Source organism: Adiantum capillus-veneris, chromosome 4, assembly GCF_014529385.1.
Source record: "Adiantum capillus-veneris isolate H3 chromosome 4, ASM1452938v2, whole genome shotgun sequence".
Lineage (NCBI taxonomy): Eukaryota > Viridiplantae > Streptophyta > Polypodiopsida > Polypodiales > Pteridaceae > Adiantum > Adiantum capillus-veneris.
In genome coordinates this window covers 111,802,244-111,816,719 of record NC_140934.1, presented here as the reverse complement: position 1 = coordinate 111,816,719, position 14,476 = coordinate 111,802,244, and the positions used below count along the sequence as shown (strand labels likewise).

The following is a 14,476-nucleotide window of genomic DNA, read 5'->3' as shown; positions in this document are numbered from 1 at the left end:
GAGGACAAAGATATACATCCATATTCTTCATCTTATACCAACCCGACACAATCAAGCTCAGGGACAAGCATCCCTTCTTCGTTGTTTAGCCATGGTGGAATATTATAGTTGACATGAAGACTCGGTATACACTATAGGTGGTGGACCATGTTCCAAATGGCATAACAACATCCATAGCCAAGCCGAGCCACAAAGTTTGTGGTTCTTATGCAAATTGGACCACATGTACTTCCATCCTTCTATGATGCATGAATGAATCTACAGAGGGTAGAGCAGGCTGATGATTCTTGTGGATAGTATGGTCTCGATGTATTTGTCTTTGTCATACTCTGGAATTTGAGGGGTATTTTGGGAATTTCCACAAATTAGAGGGGTATTTTGGTAATTTTCCCTAATTTAAAATCAGAATGAAGTTGGGAATCCAAACCACCTCTTAAGACTTAGAAGAACTCGGAATTCAAAATTGCATTCAAAAGGAAATGCCAGATTACTAGTTTCTTGGTTTAATAGGCTAGTAGCAGCAGGCATGGTGAGTTTCTCGTGCTCTTCAAATTCTCCTGTTGATTGCCAAAGCGCTGTCTGCAATTGAGGCGTTCTTTCCTCTCTAGCAGGCCGAAGATGACAAATACCTCAACCCTCTTACTTGCCTTTTCCACGTTCTCTTCAAGGTTTGCGACTTGACTTTCCTCGATCTAGGGTTTGCTTCTTTTCATAGCCTGCTGTATTCGGTGCAATTTACTTGCTTTCTATCTTTGCAGGGTTCTGCCATTGCGTTCTACATCCTGTGTTCTCTCTTTTTCAACTACTTTGCCATCCACTTCGTTATTACGGTTCTGTTAGCCGCCCTAGATTTTTGGGTGGTGAAGAATGTGACTGGAAGGATTCTGGTTGGGTTGCGATGGTGGAATGAAGTGACTGAACAAGGAGAGAGTCTCTGGCAATATGAATCGTTGGATCAACAGGTATATGACAACATTCTGCAAGCTGTACGAGAATTCCACACATTTGCTTTTATGAAAATCGAAAATGAGTGTCATCCACATTCATGTTATTTTTAAGTGCTTGCCACCTCCGAGCACCATCTGCCATGGAAAGCATGGTGATTTCAACTTTCGTACAAAGCAAAAAGCTGCATTGAATAATGAATGCTCTAAGTTGAAGAAAGCTAAGGTAGCTAGTCATTGCAACCAACTTGTGCAGGAGTTATCAAGGCTCAATAAGAAGGACTCATGGCTTTTTTGGTGGACACTCTATTTGAATGTAAGTAGTTATCTCATTTAACATGTTTAATGAATGGTGATTGTTCTTTTGTTGTTCAATTGCACTTGTTTGGAGAGAAGTTTAAAGTTGTCCCATCGTGGTGATCATGATGATGATGATTGGCGTCAACCGCGACAGCACCAAATAACCACTTTAAAACAATTCACATATCACAATAGATTTGCACTGGTCCGACGGAGATCCGTGCCTAGAGATATTGGCCCCATAGACTGACGCCCCTTTTGGGTATTTCTTTTTATATTAATGAGTTCAAAGTACAAGAGAGTGGGTCGGGATTCACTCTCAGACTTTGCGTCCAGATGGTCTGAGAAGTGAGGCCCTCACCATTAATTTAAAGGTTACAAGGGATGCCGAAAAGCAGAGCCCCAAAAGCCTCAAATAAAAAGCAATTGCTCTCTCTCTCTCTCTCACAGAGAGTCAAAACTTGAAAGCAAAAGCATTCTCTCTCTCTTTCTCATTGCGTAGAGAAAAAGCAAAATTTGCATCGCTCATCATTAAATTTTTTTTTTCCAGCCTCCGCGATTTTCAAAAATTAGGGTTTGCAAGAATTTTAAGGTTTTTGGCAAAAATTAGGGTTTCTGATGTCCGCCACGTCATCACTTTGTGACATACTCCCCTCTTGAAAGCATTGTAATCGATCGCGATTATGCCTGCAAAACCGACAAAAGCCATAAACCGTCTTAGCAGACATCGACTGTTAGTACCTATGTACTAGGAACACCCAGCTAGCACATGTACAAAATCAACAGTCACATCATACGACATCACAGGACATCACCAGACATCACATGACATTCAACATTCATTCGGATCTTAGACCGTGATTTATCAGCCATGTAGCTAGCAATCACATCTAGGTCCAATCGGGACCTCATCGATGTCCGATTGACTAACCCCTATTGCAACCATGTCTATTCGAGATCAATCAGACCAAAATGCTGCAGTCATTTCGGCTATCAGTTCCTGCACTCAAAAGAAGTCAAGAACAAATCAATATCATTATCAGGAATTCCATTTCATAAAGTCATCCAGCAGAATACTGTCAGCTCTCAGTATCCGTGAAGCTCAAAGAGACATCAGTGACTTTAGTATCAAAATCGAGGCATCTGTTGACAAAGGAGCGGAGTAACTCCCCTCTTGTGCATCCCACTGCACCAGATCTTCGGCCAAGCTGAACTTCTGGGTTCCGTTTGGAGTAGACTATGCTAAACCAAAACATCGAGGTAAAGTTTCACAATCCGAGGAGTATCTACTAGGTCCTCCTCCTCCATCCACTTCGCATCAAATGCAGGAAAGTTCTTGAACTTAACCAAGAACCGCCTTCGGACTTTACCTTTCTTCGTATCCGTATGTGCCAAAATCTGTTCGGGAACAAGGGTCTCCTCGTTTTCTTCCACTGCGGGTTGCTCATCAGGCTCCCCATCATCAGGCACATCACCCTTAACAGGTTTCAAGAGACTCACATGCAATGCATTGTGAATTTTCCAAGTATCTGGCAGTTTCAATCGGAAGGAGACATCATTTATCTTTTAAGTAATCTGAAAAGGTCCGTAGTATCGCATACTAAGCTTTGTAAAAGGCTCTCCTTTCCCTTTTTCTTTCTTAGGCGTGCCTTCTCAAAACGTAAGAGCACCCAATCATCCTCCTTCAGTTTCAAGTCGCGACGATGGCGATCCGCTGCCTTTTTCTGTCGTTCTTGAGACTTCTGCAAAGTCTCGCGAACCTTGGCAAGAGCCGTATCCAAATCTCGTGAATATTCATCCGCTTTAAATATCTAATCTTTTGTGCTCAGGAAGGATGGAACCTTCGCAGCACTTTCAACAATCTCAAATGGCGTCTTCCTCGTCGAAGAGTGTATCTTGTTATTGTAGGCAAATTCCACCAAAGGTAAGTTCTTTTCGCATTGAGTCTTCTGATCCGAGATACAAGACTTCAATAAATCTAAAACCACTGAATTGGCAATCTCAGATTTCCAGTCAGTCTGCAAGTGGAACGATGACGAGAATTGTAACCCCGTGCCAATGTTCTCCCAAATTGCCTTCCAAAACAAACTTATAAATCTGGGGTCTTTGTCGGAGACAATCGTCTCAGGCATGCCATGTAATCTGAAAATCTAGGCCACAAACAGTCTCGCTAAGTGATCCGGCTTGACTGTTTTCTTCACTGGAATGAAATGAGCCTGTTTGCTAAATCTGTCAATAACAGTCCAGATACCATCATGACCACTTCTCGGGAGATCAAAAATGAAATCAATCGCTATACTTTCCCAGGGGCGGGTGGGTATGGGTAAAGGCTGTAACAATCCCTGTGCCTTATGCTTGTCAAACTTGATCTTCTGGCATACCAAGCAACTGCGCACAAATTCTTCCACATCCTTCTCGAGTCTCGGCCAAAAGAAGTATCTCTCTACCCCTTTCATGGTGGTAGCAATGCCGTGGTGACCCGTATAAGGTGGACAGTGGCATTCAATCATAACCTTTTCCCTCAACGGTTGTGTAACGCACAACATAGTCTTTTTCATCAAGTAGCCTTCCTGAAGGGAGTATCCTACTAGTGTCTCCCCATCCTGTATCCGTGTGAAAATATCTGCAAAATCTGTATCTGTGGCATAGTGATCAACCATATCCTCGAAGCTTCTATGATGTATCGTGGAAATAGCCAGAACCAACGGTTTCCAAGACAAAGCATCTGCCACCACATTCTTTTGTCCCTGCACATGGACAATCTGGAAGTGGAACTATGACAAGATGTTTGCCCACCGCATCTGCTTTTCCGAAAGCTGCTTCTGTGACAAGAAGTAGCGCAAACTCTGATGGTCTGTAAAGACAGTAAAATCCGCTTCGAGTAGGTAATGCCGCCACTGAGTAAGAGCATGGATAACCGCCAAAAGCTCTTTCTCATAAATCTGTGCTGTCATCTCCGGCCTAGTGTCACAAAACGGGAGCGTACACGAGCACTTAGAAAATCTGAAACTTATAATACTTTGAAAACACGAGAGAAGGGAGAAGATCGACACAGTATTGGGGAGCAGAAGATGGGCCGGTCCCCCCCCCCCCCGTTAAGAGTATTCTTTTATTTAGGGAGAATTCTTATACAAGCACGAGAACCCGAGGAAACCCCTCCGTTCTGTAATCTTAGACCCGAAGGTCGTGCTTTCCCCTCAAGGGCTTGGGCACAAGGCCGTTCCTTCCCGCAAGGGACTTAGGCGCGAAGCCGTACTTTCTCGTAAAGGACTTAGGCATGAAGCCGTACTTCTCGTGAAGGGCCTTCCCGTAAGACGGGAGATTCCTGCAAAACAAACCACACAAAGCAACAATTCTCAATGCGTATCAACACCTTATACCTGTCGCTCCTTGCTCGGAGAATCGACCTCCGTACTCAGTCGTCACGCGAACACTTGCAAATTCTGTCGCGAGCGCGTGCTCCAAAATCCCAGCGCTAGTGCTTTCTGCTGCTTCCTGCATGCTGAAAACTGGAACGCTGGCTTACCCTTTTATAGGGTCTGGCACCCGGCGGGAATAGAGGCCCAAAAAGCAGAGCCTTGGGCTCCTAGAGAGAGGAGAGAGAGAGATCGCATTTTCAGCCCCCTGCGTTAGCTTTTAGCGCTGGCTTTTTTTTAAAAGAGCCTTGCTTGCTTTATTTTATTAATAAAAGGGCTGGTCACTTAAAAGTGACCGGCCACTTTATAAAATAAAGTGTTGCCACTTTATAAAATAAAGTGTGAACCTGTTCAAACTTTAAAACTCATTCAGTTAGTGAAAACAATGCTATACGAACACATTCCAGGCGTCCCCGGGTGCAGGACACGAAACAGATGCAATGCAGACACAGACTCCTCGCGGGAAAGCATCTGCCCTCCCGCGACTGTTCTTGCTTTTCGTAAAAAGCTTCATTGAACCCATCTTTATTCTTGTGCTTGCGTTCTTACGCGTATTTTCTTACTCAGTTCGGATTTCCTCCTTAGCCTACGAGATGCCCCCTTATTGATGCACCCGTCACCCATCATGTGACGCATCAGGGGCACTCGTAACCCGGCCCTTTCCACCGAACTTACAGAAACTCCTTCGCGATGTTTACCCGTCACCCATCAAATGACACATCAGAGTTTGTCCGTTCCTGATGGCAGTTCCTGTAGCTACAATCTTTTAACAGTTCTTAGTGCACATAATAAAATATCCTAAAAAAGAGATTAATCATTAGAAATAAGAAAATAGTTCATTTAGCAACATCCCTCTGGCTTCTAAACAGTTGACCTCAACTGTAGTGCTTGGACATATACCTCCAGTATCTCGGGATAAGCTGCTAGTTCCTCCTGCGTCATCCACTGAGCATCTAGATTTGAGTAGTTCTTAAACTTAACCAAATACTTCCGTGTTATCTTTCCGGATTTGAGAGGCCGCTCCTGATGACTTACTATCTGCTCCGGTTGGAGTATTTCTTCTGTTTCCTCAACCTGAGGAGGTTCCTTAGCACTAGGTTGGCTTGGAGGCGGTCCCACATACGGCCGGAGTAAACTGACATGGAAAGCATTAAGGCCAAAAGAAATATCTTTCCATTGCTCAGGTCGTAGGGAGAATACCTCGATGACCCGCATAAGGCGAAGCGTGTGCTTCATCCATGATCTTCTTTCTTAATGGTTCTGCAACACAAATGGCATGATGGTGGTAGAGATAACCATCCCGAATGGAATAGGGAAACTCATTCTCTTCACGATTTAGCTTTCCCCAAATGGTGGAGAAGTCTGGATCATTCGGATATAGATCCGGTAGTGCTTCTAATTCTTGGTGATACACTGAAGTGATAGCGTTCACCCTTGGCCGCCTAGACAATGCGTCTGCGACTGCATTCTTACTCCCAGCCGTGTGAAGGATCTGGAAGTGAAACATAGACAAAAAGTTTGCCCATCTCATCTGCTTCTCAGATAGTTTCCTTTGCGTAAGAAAATACCGCAAACTCTGGTGATCAGTCTTGATCACAAAATCCGCTCCTAGAAGATAGTGCTTCCAGTTGGATAAGGCGTGAATCACAGCCGTGAGTTCCTTTTCGTAGATTGATGCATGCAACTCTGCATCCTTAAGCCGTCTGCTTTCGTAGGCCACTGCATGGCCTTCTTGATTTAACACTGCTCCGATGCAATTGCCTGAAGCATCGCAATGAACCTCAAATGGTTTCCTTAAGTCAGGCACTATCAAAATAGGTCCATGGCTTAGCAAGTACTTGAGCCGATCAAAAGCTCCTTGTTGTCTCGATCCCCATCTGAAAGGAATCTTCTTCTTTGTCAAATCATGAAGTGGTCCTGCTACATGAGCAAATCCTCGGACAAACCTTCGATAATACGAACATAATCCCAGAAAAATACGTACATCATGTACCATAGTGGGAATAGGCCAATCTTCTACCACTCGGATCTTGGCAGGATCCATACTCACTTGATTGTGAGAGACTATATGGCCGAGATAGTGTATCTCAGAGAGAAAGAACTCGCTCTTCTTTGCATTCACATGCAACTCATGCTTTCGCAATTCTTGAAACACTAAGTCCAAGTGCTTCCGATGTTCCTCTTCTGACTTAGAGAAGATGAGTATGTCGTCAAAGAATACTCCCGTAAAAGCTCGATACGGGCTGAAAATGCGGTCCGTCATACGATTGAACGTCACAGGAGCATTGGTCAAGCCGAAAGGCATTACCAAAAATTCATATAGTCCAAAGGTTGTGCGGAAAGCAGTCTTGTGGACATCCTCAGGGGCGATCCGTATCTGGTGATACCCACTCTTTAAGTCTATGCGACTAAAGACACTTGCACCCTGCAACTTATCAAGTATATCATCAATCCGAGGGATCGGAAAGCGATTCTTGATCGTGATCTTGTTTAAAGACCTATAGTCTATGCACATTCGAAACGTGCCATCTTTCTTCTGCACCAGTAGAACTGGAGAGCAGTAGGGTGAAGCACTTGGCCGTACTAACCCTTTCTCTAGAAGCTCGTTGACTTGCCTCAAAATTTCCTCTTGCTGAGCAAGACTTACCCGATAAGGGGGTTGATTGGGAGGCGAGCTACCCGGTATGAGATCTATGCGGTGATCTTCCGGGCGTACCGAAGGGAGTTCATTAGGAAGTGTTTCCGTGAAACAATCTTTGTACTTTTCAATAAATTGAAGACGCTTAATTTCCAGACTAGAGAGAGAGTCCCTACTAGTTTTATCCTTCTCACGTGCAAAAATCAAGTAAGCAGAAACACACTACATTTCTTTCTTAATGGAGATATGGCTTACAATTGGGAACTGCCAATCTCCTGCATCAGCATGAATCTTTATTTTCTTACCCCCATGATCAAAAGTGAGGGTCTTTTCCACGTAATCGGGAATAGGTGTCATGTGGAAGTGCCATGGCATACCCAAGATGATATCACATCCCTCGATGGGTGCCATCAAAAATGATTCGCGGTCCTTGTACTCGCCAATCCGAAGATTGAGCTATCCTTGCACGGGTGCTACATTGGTTGTCAACCCCTCGAATGCCCATCCGGATGTAACCGGTGTGCCAAGCTGAGCCGGTGTGAGGCACAATCGTTCCGCACTATCCAGGGAGATGAAGTTATCCGTGGATCTTGGATCATAAAGAATCAGTACTCGCTGGTTGTTCAAAGGACCCTAGCCCTTCAGAAGCTGACGCTTCCCTTTCTCTGTTTCTGTGTTTCCTTGAACATCTGGAATTGAGTTCGAGCTTGGTGGAGCGGGTTCCTTCCTTCCTTTATCTTGCCTCGTAGAGGCTTGTTCTTGCCGTTGCTGCTTTAGAGGGTAGTCGGGTTTCATATGTCCTTTCTCGCCACAGTAGAAGCATCTTCCTTCCTCTCTGAAAGTTTGAAGTTGAGTAGGCGAAAGATACTTAGTTCGCTTGCCATTGCCCTCTGGCTTCTTAGAGTGATCATCGTCCCTAGATGGAGGACGTTTTCTTCCTTGGCCTCCTTGGTCATCGTAGACCCCTCCTTGTCTTGCACGGTACGTGCTATGCTCCATTTTTCTGGGTGTCCCAGTTGAGTGCAAATCCTCAACAATGATTGCTGACTCCATCATCCTTTGAAGAGTGTCATGCGGATACACTTAAATACTCTTTCGAAGCTGCGGTTGGAGACCCGCTTCGAACTTTCGTTTCTTTTCCTCGTCGGCAATCTTCATGAAGGGAGTGACCTTCAGAAGAACCGACCAATACTTGTCCACATAAGTCGTTACTCTTTCATGTTCCTTCTGGGCAAGCCAATCCCATTCCTTCCGTATGTCCTGCTCGAAGTCAGGTGGAAGAAATTGTTCATAAAATTCAGATTTGAAGCTCTCCCAAGTTCTGGCCTGAGAACCTTCCAGAATCTTGGCTAACCACCAATTACTTGCCGTTTCCTTGAGGTGCATCCCCACATGGCGTAATTTGGATCTTTTTGTGAAGTGCCCATTGGTAAAGGCAACTTCAAACTGTCTGATGAAGGACAGTGCTTTGGAGATGTCTCTCTGTCCGTTGTAGGTTTCGAACTTGATGTCCTTGTCGCCCGATTTGAAGACTCTCATGCGACGTTGAGACTTGCGACCATGCTTCTTGAATCGAGGCTTATCTTTAGGTTGATGTAGGGTAGTGGCAGTAGTAGCGGCTTCCTTCTTCTGACGAGATGATTGAGAAGTAGAAGTATAATCAAGAGAGTAAGATGGAGATGAGATAAAGATGTCCTTGCTTCGTCTAGCAAAGAGAGCGCTTTTTCCTGGCCTTTCTTTGAAGTAGGCCGTTCATTCTGATCCGAAGATCCTTTGTGCACCTCGACACGTTCTTCTTCTCTTGCCTCCTGTGGTCTCACGCCAACAGTGCTGTCTGGATGCTTGGCTGCATCAGCTCCATTCGTTTTCTTCATTCCGCCCAAAAGCTTTTGGACGTCTGGCAACAGCAAGATTTGTTACAACTCCGCAAGCTGAGCTTGCACTTGTTGAAGCTCCTCTTCAACGCTTCTCCCTTGGCTCGACATGGTTTTTCCCGTTCTTCCCGGAATCGTCCTTCTTTGCAGAGAAAGAGAGGAGTCTGAGCTTTGATACCACTGTCACAAAACGGGAGCGTACACGAGCACTTAGAAAATCTGAAAATTATAATACTTTGAAAACATGAGAGAAGGGAGAAGATCGACACAATATTGGGGACCAGAAGATGGGCTGGTTCCCCCCCGTTAACAGTATTCTTTTATTCAGGGAGAATTCTTATACAAGCACGAGAACCCGAGGAAACCCCTCCGTTCTGTAATCTTAGACCCGAAGGTCGTGCTTTCCCGTCAAGGGCTTGGGCACAAGGCCGTTCCTTCCCGTAAGGGACTTAGGTGCGAAGCCGTACTTTCCCGTAAGGGACTTAGGCATGAAGCCGTACTTCCCGTGAAGGGCCTTCCCGTGAGTCGGGAGATTCCTGCAAAACAAACCACACAAAGCAACAATTCTCAATGCGTATCAACACCTTATACCTGTCGCTCCTTGCTCGGAGAATCGACCTCCGTACTCAGTCGTCACGCGAACACTTGCAAATTCTGTCGCCAGCGCGTGCTCCAGAATCCCAGCGCTAGTGCTTTCTTTTGCTTCCGGCATGCTGAAAACTGGAACGCTGGCTTACCCTTTTATAGGGTCTGGCACCCGGCGGGAATAGAGGCCCACAAAGCAGAGCCTTGGGCTCCTAGAGAGAGGAGAGAGAGAGATCGCAATTTCTGTCCCCTGCGTTAGCTTTTAGCACTGGCTTTTTTTTAAAGAGCCTTGCTTGCTTTATTTTATTAATAAAAGGGCTGGTCACTTAAAAGTGACCGGCCACTTTATAAAATAAAGTGTGAACCTGTTCAAACTTTAAAACTCATTCAGTTAGTGAAAACAATGCTATACGAACACATTCCAGGCGTCCCCGGGTGCAGGACACGAAACAGATGCAATGCAGACACAGACTCCTCGCGGGAAAGCATCTGCCCTCCTGCGACTGTTCCTGCTTTTCGTAAAAAGCTTCATTGAACCCATCTTTATTCTTGTGCTTGCGTTCTTACACGTATTTTCTTACTCAGTTCGGATTTCCTCCTTAGCCTACGGGATGCCCCCTTATTGATGCACCCGTCACCCATCATGTGACGCATCAGGGGCACTCGTAACCCGGCCCTTTCCACCGAACTTACGGAAACTCTTTCGCGATGTTTACCGTCACCCATCAAATGACACATCAGAGTTCCTGATGGCAGTTCCTGTAGCTACAATCTTTTAACAGTTCTTAGTGCACATAATAAAATATCCTAAAAAAGAGATTAATCATTAGAAATAAGAAAATAGTCCAATTAGCAACACCTACAGAACAAACGGCTCTCGTAAGCTATGACATGGCCTTCTTGCATCAAGACCGCACGCAGACTACGACCACAAGCATCACAATATACTTCAAATGACTTCTGCAAGTCCGGCAAAGTCAAAATAGGTCCTGTAGTCAATTTCTCTTTCAATGTCAAAAAGGCAGTCACCTCTGTGGATCCCACGAGAAAGGGACTCCTTTCTGTATCAAGATATGCAAAGGGGAAGCAACCTCTGCAAACTTTCAAATGAATCGTCTGTAGTACGAACACAGTACCAAGAAGCTTTCAACTTCATGGACATTTTTCAAATCGGGCCAATCACAGATAGTGTCTATCTTGGCCGGATCCATTTGCACTCCTATTGCTGAGACAAAGTGTCCCCAAAAAAATGTATCTCTGAAGCATATGATCTCTGTGGTCTGTTTCATTCTTGGAGAAAACAATGATATCGTCAAAGAAAGTGCCAACAAATAGCCTGTACTCTTGAAAAATCTTGTCCATCATCCGGTTAAATGTCGCAGGAGCATTGGTTAAGCCAAAAGGCATCACCAAAAACTCAAATAACCCAAAAGTCATCCGAAAGGCTGTCTTGTAGACGTCTCCCGACGCGATTCGGATCTGATGATATCCACTCTTCAAGTCAATCCTGCTAAAGCACGAGGATTCTTGTAACCTGTCAAGTATATCATCGATCCAGGAATCGGAAATCTGTTCTTGATGGTGATTTCGTTGAGAGTGCTACAATCGATACACATTCTCCAAGATCCGTCTTTCTTCAAATCCAACAACAGTGGAGAGCAATACGGTGAAGTACTATGTTGGACAAGACCTTTTCCAAGAGGTCTTTGATTGGGTTCATAATCTTTTCATTCTGTTCTCGGCTCACACGGTAAGGTGGCCGGTTCGGTGGCGTGCTTCCAGGTATCAGATCAATGGTTTGATCTTCAGGCTCTCTGAAAAGCAATCGGCATGAGTGTGGAGAAAAATCTTGGCGTTCTTTTGATCAGGTCAAAACATATTCAACCTTTATCCATCGTTCAGTTCTCTCCCAAAAGAATGAGTAAGAAACTGAAGTTCATCAAGTACAATCTCTAAGCCCTTCATTTATCAAAGTCGCTTTCTCGGCTTGGTAGTCAACCATGGTGTAGTTCTTGTGGTACCAAGGGATCCTGAGTAGAACGTCACTCGTGTGCTCTGAACACCCCTGTCATTGCAAACGAAGTTTGCCAATGCTCGGTGTAATGGCAACATCCCATCCGGGTGCCAGTCGAACTATCTCCGCTTGTGGCGTCAGTCTGTCGGGCGTAATTCCAAATCGAGCCGCCAATTCCAAGTGAAAAGAAGTTGGCCTTGGCTCCTTCAAAAGAGCTTCCTGATCCTTTACTTTGCCCCAAAAGCGGCAAAGTTTGTACTTTCATTCATTAGATTCGGTGCAGGTCCCACGCCATGTGGACCAGTTCTGCTTTTCTATCTGCCTTTTCTGCCACGTTCCTCAGCTGCTCTCGAACTCTCAGGCCTATCGTCGTCTTTATCATTCTGTTCTTTCTGTGCCTTTTTAGGGCACTTCACGGAGATATGTCCATGTTCCCCGCATCCAAAGCACTTCCCCTCTCTGATGAAGTGAGCTCTCTCCTTAGGAGTAAGCTTGGGTCGTGCATCCTTTTTCTCTGGGTTGCTCTTTTTCTTTCTACTTTCATTCCCAGAAGTTTGTTCGACTCGTTGTGTCATGGCCTCATCTGTGGGGTAGGTCAAACTACCAGAGTGAATGGCAAAGCCCCGCTTCGCATGACTCATCAACTCCTGAAGAGAAGCTGACTTCTGTTCCAAGGAGTGATCTCGGATCTCTGTAGGTAGACCCAAGGTAAACCGCTCAATCTGTTCCAAGGAGTGATCTCGGATCTCTGTAGGTAGACCCAAGGTAAACCGCTCAATCTGTTCTCTAAACGAGATCTTCTTGAATGAAGAGGACGGTAGAAAAGAGCTCTAGAATCTTTCACAGTAAGCATTGATTGTATCTTTCTTGGTCATCCGAAGATGGTTCCAAGAAGCTCGTATATCTCATTCATATTCTTGCGTCAACCAAGAAGAAATAAAAAGCTTCTTAAATTTCAGCCATTTAACTAGCGCAGTCTTGTTTAAAAGAAGCGTGGACCACCAAGTACGAGCATTCCCCTTAAAGTAAGGCAACTCTCCGAATCTTGGAGTGCTCTGAATAACGTCCTCCCACGAAAGCGATGTCAAACTGCTGTATAAAAGACAAAGCCTTCGAAGCATCTGAGTATCCTGAAAAAGTATCAAACTTGATCGAGTGGCCATCTTCCTTAAACTCTCTGACTTTCTTGCTTTTATCTTCGAGAAAGTCATACTGGTTAGCTTTGTAAAAATTCTTCTTGTTCGCTTGAAAGTTTCCGTCATCGGAATCTGAGCTGTCTGTAGACGAGTCCTCAGTAGAACTGTCAGTCTCTGGGCGAGATGTAGCCTTCTTTGCCTTTTTCTTGCCCTTTCCGAAGCTTTGTTTCTTGCTTCGCTTTTTACCTTTTCTGTCTTCTTCGCTCGAATCTGAAGAGCTAGAAGAACTGTCAGATGAAGAAGAAGAAGAAGAAGAACTGGGTACTCCTTCAAATCGAACACGCTTCTTCCGTTTCTTTGCCTCGTCAAAAGTCGACTGACGACCCAAATATCCCGGGAAGTCAGTGCTTTTTAGCTTTCTTTTGCGTGTCAAAGAGCTGAGCAATCCGTGCATCAACCACCTCTTGTAATTCCTTCTCTGAATACTGTTTGTGATCAGAAGGTTTCTTGAGAGCGGGTTTCAGGCGTGGTGTAGTGGTTTTCAGCCACTCCGTCTGCACCTCTTCCAAAGAGATCTGGCTCATATATTTTGCCATCTTCGGATTCTTCGCAAAACTGAGCATCATCTTTGTTGCATCACCGATCAATTGACGACGCTTCATCTCTCTTTGCTCCGCCTGAGTAGGCCGAGGCGGGCCATACTCTTTGCCGGAATCTTCGTTGTGATCCCTGCCCTCATCTCTAGATGCAGAGGGAGTCGATTGATCCTTGCGTGAAGCCATAGGTGCCGCGGAAAAAAAATTGGGGATTGGATTTCCCATAGAAGAGAAATCGGCCGTGCTCTGATACCACTGTAACAGACTTGGACACTCCAAGTCAAGAATCAACCGCGACAACACCAAATAACCACTTCAAAACAATTCACAGATCACAATAGATTTGCACTGGCCCGGCAGAGTTCCGTGCCTAGAGATATTGGCCCCAAAGACTGGCGCCCCTTTCTGTATTTCTTTTTATATTAATCAGTTCAAAGTACAAGAGAGTGGGTCGGGATTCACTCTCAGACTCTGTGTCCAGATGCTCTGAGAAGTGAGGCCCTCACCACTAATTTAAAGGTTACAAGGGATGCCCAAAAGCAGAGCCCCAAAAGCTTCAAATCAAAAGCAATTGCTCTCTCTCTCTCTCTCTCTCTCTCTCTCTCTCTCTCTCTCTCTCTCTCTCTCTCTCTCTCTCTCTCTCACTCACAGAGAGTCAAAACTTGAAAGCAAAAGCATTCTCTCTCTCTTTCTCATTGCGTAGAGAAAAAGCAAAATTTGCGTCGCTCATCATTTATTATTATTATTATTTTCAGCCTCCACGATTCCCGGAAATTAGGGTTTGCAGGAATTTTAGGGTTTATGGCAGAAATTAGGGTTTCTGCTGTCCGCCACGTCATCACTTTGTGACAAAAGCAGCCACATGAAAACCAATCAATGAGAGGCTTGAAGCACTTTGGAAGAAGAGGAAATCGTTGAATTTCTCCGGTTATTTGGACCGAAAGTCGACTTTCGATGGATAGTAGCGTTTTCA

At 44.9% G+C, this 14,476-nt stretch overlaps 1 protein-coding gene across 1 annotated transcript in view; it reads left to right on the top strand.

The window, feature by feature from the left end:
* The first annotated feature begins 437 nt into the window (after positions 1–437).
* The window catches only part of LOC147459808 (Golgi apparatus membrane protein-like protein ECHIDNA), a 36,461-nt gene continuing 22,422 nt past the window's right edge, over positions 438–14,476 (top strand). The window contains exons 1-4 of the mRNA XM_086511010.1: positions 438–529; positions 612–668; positions 759–962; positions 1,201–1,260. Of these exons, the coding sequence (XP_086367136.1) occupies positions 527–529; positions 612–668; positions 759–962; positions 1,201–1,260 (324 nt within the window). The 5' untranslated portion in view covers positions 438–526. The remainder of the gene's footprint in view (positions 530–611; positions 669–758; positions 963–1,200; positions 1,261–14,476) is intronic.